This window comes from Podarcis muralis, chromosome 5 (assembly GCF_964188315.1).
Source record: "Podarcis muralis chromosome 5, rPodMur119.hap1.1, whole genome shotgun sequence".
NCBI lineage: Eukaryota > Metazoa > Chordata > Lepidosauria > Squamata > Lacertidae > Podarcis > Podarcis muralis.
Genome location: NC_135659.1, coordinates 58,704,033 through 58,710,537, shown reverse-complemented (window position 1 = coordinate 58,710,537; position 6,505 = coordinate 58,704,033). Strand labels below are relative to the sequence as shown.

At 42.8% G+C, this 6,505-nt stretch overlaps 1 protein-coding gene across 9 annotated transcripts in view; it reads left to right on the top strand.

The window, feature by feature from the left end:
* The first annotated feature begins 342 nt into the window (after window positions 1-342).
* LOC114599260 (uncharacterized) overlaps window positions 343-6,505 on the top strand; it is a 30,697-nt gene continuing 24,534 nt past the window's right edge. The window contains exons 1-2 of one of the 9 annotated variants that reach the window (XM_077928943.1): window positions 343-1,043; window positions 5,551-5,623. In XM_077928943.1, coding sequence (XP_077785069.1) covers window positions 5,561-5,623 — 63 coding nt within the window. In that variant the 5' untranslated portion in view covers window positions 343-1,043; window positions 5,551-5,560. Of the gene's footprint in view, window positions 1,061-1,273; window positions 1,344-5,550; window positions 5,624-6,505 lie in introns of those variants that run through there. The other 8 variants (XM_077928940.1, XM_077928939.1, XM_077928937.1 and 5 more) reach the window with 8 other exon arrangements.

The window sequence follows — 6,505 nt, the reverse complement described above, 5'->3', positions numbered from 1 at the left end:
TATGCAGAAGATTCTTACGGCAAGCGTCTTATTCAGTGCTCCCACCAACAGGGGCGAGGACAGGGCTGGATTTAAGTTTGATCAGGACCTAAGCTACTGAAGGTAATGGGGCTCTTTATATGTCCAGCTGTAGGTTTTATTTTGTTTTTTATCTTAAAATTTTGAAAATGTACATTCAGGTGTCTTTTTCTTTAATTTTTTCGGGGGCCCCAACAGAATGGGGCCCTAAGCTATAGCTTGTTTAGCTTATACTGTACCTAAATCCGGGCACTGGGCGAGGAAATGGAGCGGTGCAGTTGCAAGTTTTAGATTCACAACCCACGTCGGGGCGGGAACTCGGCGAACAGCCTGCAAGCCGTCATCTCCCTCAGCCTTCCATCTTCCTACCTAAGTAGCTGAAATGCGCAGATGACAGAGCCTTAACTAGTTAATGGAATGGAGAAGAAAGTACCCGCGCAATGCGCTATTTGACCAGCTAAGCCTTCTCAATCGCCTCGTGCAATTCTCTTTTTCCGCTCCCATGCAGAAGACGCCTGCAGCGATCTCTAAAGAAATCACACCCCATATAGATTTTATGCCCCTTTGGCAGCCTCAGGGAGACTTAATCGCTTTCCCGACAGCCTTTCGCAGCTGAGCGGGATTCTCAGCAGCGGGCCTTCTCCTTCTCTGACTTTCGGTTTCAGCGCGCGCGCTTTCGCCGGCTCACTTCTCCCATCTGCCTGCAGGGGAGAGCAGAGCCCGCGCCAGGGTTACTGTGGGTGACAATCGTACACAGGCAAGAGAAGAAGCGGCGTTTATTTGGAGCGCCTTTGGGCGCCTCTTCCTCTTTTCGGCAGCCGAGGCGCTGAGAAGAAGTTAGGGAGGCAATAAGCAACAAATCGAGCGAGTTTTCTCCTCTCTTTCTCTTTCAATGGGCTGCACTCGTCTTTTCGCAAGACCGAGAGGCTTCAGCCAGGTTTGATCTGGTGCGGGACGCGCAGCGCGTAGCTCTCCTTCCAACCACGCTTCTTTCAGCAAAAGAGAAACAGCGTTGGAGCTAAAAGGTAAAGACTTTTGCAAGGTAGAGGCTATAATAGACCTCTGGGAAATGAAGTTCATTCATGTAAACCCCCCCCCCTTAAAACAAAAGCTGATACTATGGAAATGCATCCCTGTTCTTTGAAACAGCGATTGTATGAAGGGCGGGGCGGAGAGCGACCAGTTGGGTTTGTGCTGCGTTGAGGAAGATGCTTTCCTTAAAGAAGAGGCCTTCTTGGGAAGGAGAAGGGTTTCCCTTTTTAAAAATACCCGCGCAGAATGGCAAAACTAGTTTCCTAAATATTGTGATTGCCGTATTTTGTAAGGTAGCTGCACATGGGCACAGCCAGGACTTTTGTTGGGGGGCAGAACCGATGTGATTGGTCAGTTAAATATTTTTATTTTACTTGATCTGGGGCTATGCCCATGTAGCTGCACAAGTTTTTAGTCTAGGGCTGGTCGTTTCAGAGGTATTGTTCCCCTCTCCTTCAGGGCTAACCGTTTAAGTTATACTACTGTACTACAGAATTTTAACTTTAGTGGTTTCAAGGGAGTTGTAGCTGTTTTGGGCCATAGCCAGGAGTTATTTTGGGGGTGGGCAGAACCGAGTTATCTTTGACAAAATTGGTTAGTTTAAGTATTTTTATTTATTTACTTGATTTAGGGGGCGCAGCTGCACCCCCTGGCTATGCCCATGCCTCAGGCCCTCTGATTTTGTATGTGGTGTTATAAGAAAAACTGCTCCCTTTCTCTTATGGGATATTCCGGAGCCCGTATAGAGTCCTTAAGTGGGTTCCCTATCGGTAGGAGAAAATAACAGAGTACCGTCTTTTTCTGTGTATAAGACACCTCCATGTATTTTTGGGGACTCAAATTTTTAAAAATGGGGGGAGATGGCACAGAGTTGTGCTTTTTTTTGCTGAGGATTGCCCAGAGTTCTTACATTTCTTATGTTCTCCATCTCGCCCTTTATTCACTGTGATTTGCAGCAACTGGTGTTCAGATTGCTTACTCCCGCCGATACCCAAATATGTAGTATGCAGCCATTGTGGTTGGTAGCCTTACGCACCGTGAATTTGTCTAATCTTTAAAACCATCCAAGTTGGTGGCCTCATGTAGAAGCAAATACCTTAATTTAACTATGTGCTGCGTTGTTACCCTTCGAAAGGAAGGTCTGAAAATACGCCTCGTCTTTCTTCCCAGTTCAAGACAAAAGGTGTTGTGGAAAGAGCAGCTTTATTGCTTACTGCAGCAAGAAAGAAAGGTGCCCCAGTGGAGAATTCCAAAAGCTGGGGCCGCAATACAAGAATTCAAGGCATCTATATGGCATTCTGAATACATGAAGCCCTCATGCCTGTATCATCTCTGCAATATTATTGGTTACAGCAACATGTGAACAGCTCATGGTTCTTTACCTGGCCTTCCAATTAGGCACCCCATATTTGGAGTTGTTTTCTACCTAAAACTCCCTGTATCTTATCAAGGTCTCTTCCTCAATCGGGGATTGGACTATATGATCCTCAGGGCCTCTTCCAACCAGGGTGGATAAAAATCAATGATTTTTTTTTAAAAAATCAGATTTTAAAAATTTAAATCAGATTTTTAAAAAATAAAATGCTTTTGGAGGAAAAATCTTTCCAAAGAGTTTTCTATTTAAGTTACATTATAGTCCAAAGGCTATTCATCAGGATATAAGGATTTGTTTTTCATGTGTGCTAAAGGCAGCCTAAGTTTTTGTTTTGAATTGTTTAACCACATCAGTTTACAAACATGGATACATATGCTATAATGTTATTGTTTTAGTTAAGTAAATTGTTAAAATTGTTATTAAGGAAATGATTATTTTTCTCCTTCTTGTAAAGTACAGCAGAAAATTTGTCCAAATATAAGCAGTTAACTTATTAAACCTCACAATAATTTCATAATTATCGGTCTATGTATTTCTAATAGTATAACCAAATCGGTAATTTTTGATATAAATGTAAAAACGACACTGAAAATTTATTATTCCAAAAATGAAACCTTCATCTGCTTGTAAATACTGTATTAAGATTATAGCAGCAAGAATTAGTCTTTCTGTAAAAAAAATGATTTAAATCAAGTCTTCACTGACTAGTGATTTAAATCATGATTTAAATCAAATCCACCCTGCTTCCAACTCTGCAGTTCTATGATCTTCCAGCTGGCTCTGGTCAGTGTAATTGACTCTGTACCAGCCTTTCCTTTACACCAGTATGCATACCTAAACTCTGTTAACTGGGCCGGGGGTCCTGCAAGTGCTACATGCTCTCCTCACTTGCAAATAATGGCACAGCTTTGGTAAACTGAAAAGAATAACAAGAATACAGAAATACAGAGAGAAGCATACCATATTTTTCGCTCTATAACACGCACCCGACCATAACACGCACGTAGTTTTTAGAGGAGGAAAATCCGTAGGCATGCCACCCGTAGGCATTCCCTCCATAACACTCACAGACATTTCCCCTTACTTTTTAGGAGGAAAAAAGTGAGTGTTATGGTGCAAAAAATACGGTACAATACAGAAAGGCACATTCTAAATTGGGCAAAGGGGCTACCTATGTGACTATTTGGCTACAGTGTGAAGATGTACTTTCTTTTGTCTGTCCTAAATAATTCAACATTCAGCTTTCTTGGAGGACCCTGCCTTCTAGTATAATGAGTAAGGGAGAAAAAAACCCCTCTCTATCCACTTTCTCCACACCATGCAAAATCCTATAAACTTCTGTCATGTCCTCGCTATTCACATTTTTATACTGAAATCTTTCCTCATAGAGGAGTTGCTCCTACCCTTGGATCATTTTGTAGCTCAAACCATTCCGGATCTAGAGCAGACAGCATGACAAAGTTTGGCAGTAGGATGATGGATAGAAGACAGAGGAGAAGAACTGGGTTTAGCCAGTGTGGCAGACTGTTAGCTCCACATGCTCCCACAGGTCAAGTTTGACAATGATAGCAGCTGAACTCTTTTCGTGACCGCAAAAAATTAAATATGTGTGGATCTTGAGGAGCACCATGCAAGGACTTTGCAGGCACCATTTATCATTTCATGATTACTCTAAATGGCATCTTGTTGCTTTGCTCTGGGCAGGATTCAGCTACTGAGCCCTTTCAGTGGAAGTCTTGTGCAATGACTTCCGCTTGCACAATGCAGTTCCCCCCTTCCCCCCACATGGGAGAGTTGGGAGAACCCCAAAACAGTGTGCTGGGGGGGGGGGTTGAGGGCATCATCACCTCACAAGCTGAAATGCCTGTGCAGATGGAACAAACATTCATCATAGCACAAGACTGATTTCCACCATATATAGTTAAAGCACATTTATACCACTTTCAGAATCATGGCTTCCCCTGAAGAATCCTGGCAACTGTTGTTTACTCCTAGTAGAGCTACAATTCCCCTGGCAGCAAACTACAGTTCCCAGGATTCTTTGGAGGAAGCCATGGTTGTTAATGTTGTATAAGAGTGCTTTAAATGTAAGATGTGGATGCAACCTTTCTCACACCTAAAGTCTGCCCACTTCTGATCTAGATAGCAACAAAGTGAGAAGCTATGGGCAACTCTTGAGTTCAGTTATAAACTAGAAATACCATGCTTTGTTTTAAAAACAATTCTGCTGCCTTCGCTTGAGTACCTTTGTGCATAAGCAGAGTACAGTGGTACCTCGGGTTATGAACTTAATTCATTCCGTAGGTCTGTTCTTAACCCGAAACCGTTCTTAACCTGAGGCGCGCTTTTGCTAATGGGGCCTCCCACTGCTGGCGCGCGATTTCCGTTCTCATCCTGGGGCAAAGTTCTCAACTCGAGGTACTTCCGGGTTAGCGGAGTTTGTAACCTAAAGTGTTTGTAACCCGAAGAGTTTGTAACCTGAGGTACCACTGTAACTTTCTGTTTTAAAGCAGATACAGTGGTACCTCGGGTTACATACACTTCAGGTTACAGACTCCGCTAACCCAGAAATACTACCTTGGGTTAAGAACTTTGCTTCAGGATGAGAACAGAAATCGTGCTCCAGCAGCGCGGCGGAAGCAGGAGGCCCCATTAGCTAAAGTGGTGCTTCAGGTTAAGAACAGTTTCAGGTTAAGAACAGACCTCCAGAACGAATTAAGTACTTAACCCGAGGTACCATTGTACTCCTTCCACTTTCTGGGCATGCCCTAGATCAGGTGTGTGGACGCTTTACTCCTTCAGATGTTGTTGAACTACGAGTCCCATAGTTCTGGTCATTACCTGTGTTTGTTGAGATTGATTAAAGTTGTAGTTTAGCAACAGCTGGAGGGCCAAATGTTTCCCAGCCTTGCCCTAGAACCTGGAATTGATGCTTTTATCTCTGTCTGATTCCCTAGGGCAGAGCCTAGGTCAACTGGCTGAATGTGACCTAAGATGACAGGCAGCTGTTCAACTGAGGAAGGAAGAGGCTTGGCCTGTACTCTGAATTGCCTGGTTAATTTGCACAGTAATGGCTGAAAAGCTGAAAGTATCCTGAAATGTCTTTTTTTTACCTCCTTCCACAGGGCTTGAAATATGGAGAGGGGTTACCCCATGTTCTGGGGTAGGCAACAGTATGGACCTGGGTTTTATGCAGCCGTAAGTTGTTGTTGTTGTTGTTGCTGTTTTGGTTAAGTCTTCTTTACCCTCCCTAACACTGTCTTGATCTTTGGTTGACTCAAGTAATTTTAACATATATTTATGCTGTAAAAGAAACAGAATATCTATTACTGAAAGCTGGAGCAATCTAGAATGGCTTTTGTCCCTAAGGAATGAAGATAACATGCAGGGAGCTTGATCATTTTCTGCAGAAAAAGAGCTTTAACAAAAACTTTTCTACCGTTGTTTTTTGCTCAATAATATTTCCCAGTTCTAAAAATGAGTTGTTTCATAAAATTAGTGGGACACACAATAAATGTACAGTGGTACCTCGGGTTAAAACTTAATTTGCTCTGGAGGTCCGTTCTTAACCTGAAACTGTTCTTAACCTGAGGTATCACTTTAGCTAATGGGGCCTGCCGCGCCACCACCTGAAGCAAAGTTTTTAACCTGAGGTACTATTTCTGGGTTAGCAGAGTCTGTAACCTGAAGCGTCTGTAACCTGAGGCACCACTGTATATAATACCAGTCAAATTGTAGTTTTAAAGTTTTAATTAACAGTGCCTTCCTATAAAGATGTTGTGGAGTTCAGTATACCCAAAGTATCAGTTTTTGCTGAATCGGTCTGAGTTTTAAATCTAAAGAAAAATATGGATACTAAAGCAAATTCCACTGTTTAGACTGTACAGCATATTCTAACTCCCTGTTCCAATGCTTCTGGTAAGCATCAGCTAGCAGAATCTTAGGAGTCAGCACTCACAATACTCTACCTTGAACACCATTCTTTATGATGGGGAAAGGGGGCCTGTGGCCCTCCAGGCAGTGTTGGACTATAACTTCCAATATCCTTTGGATAGAAATGGTTCACAATAACATCTGACA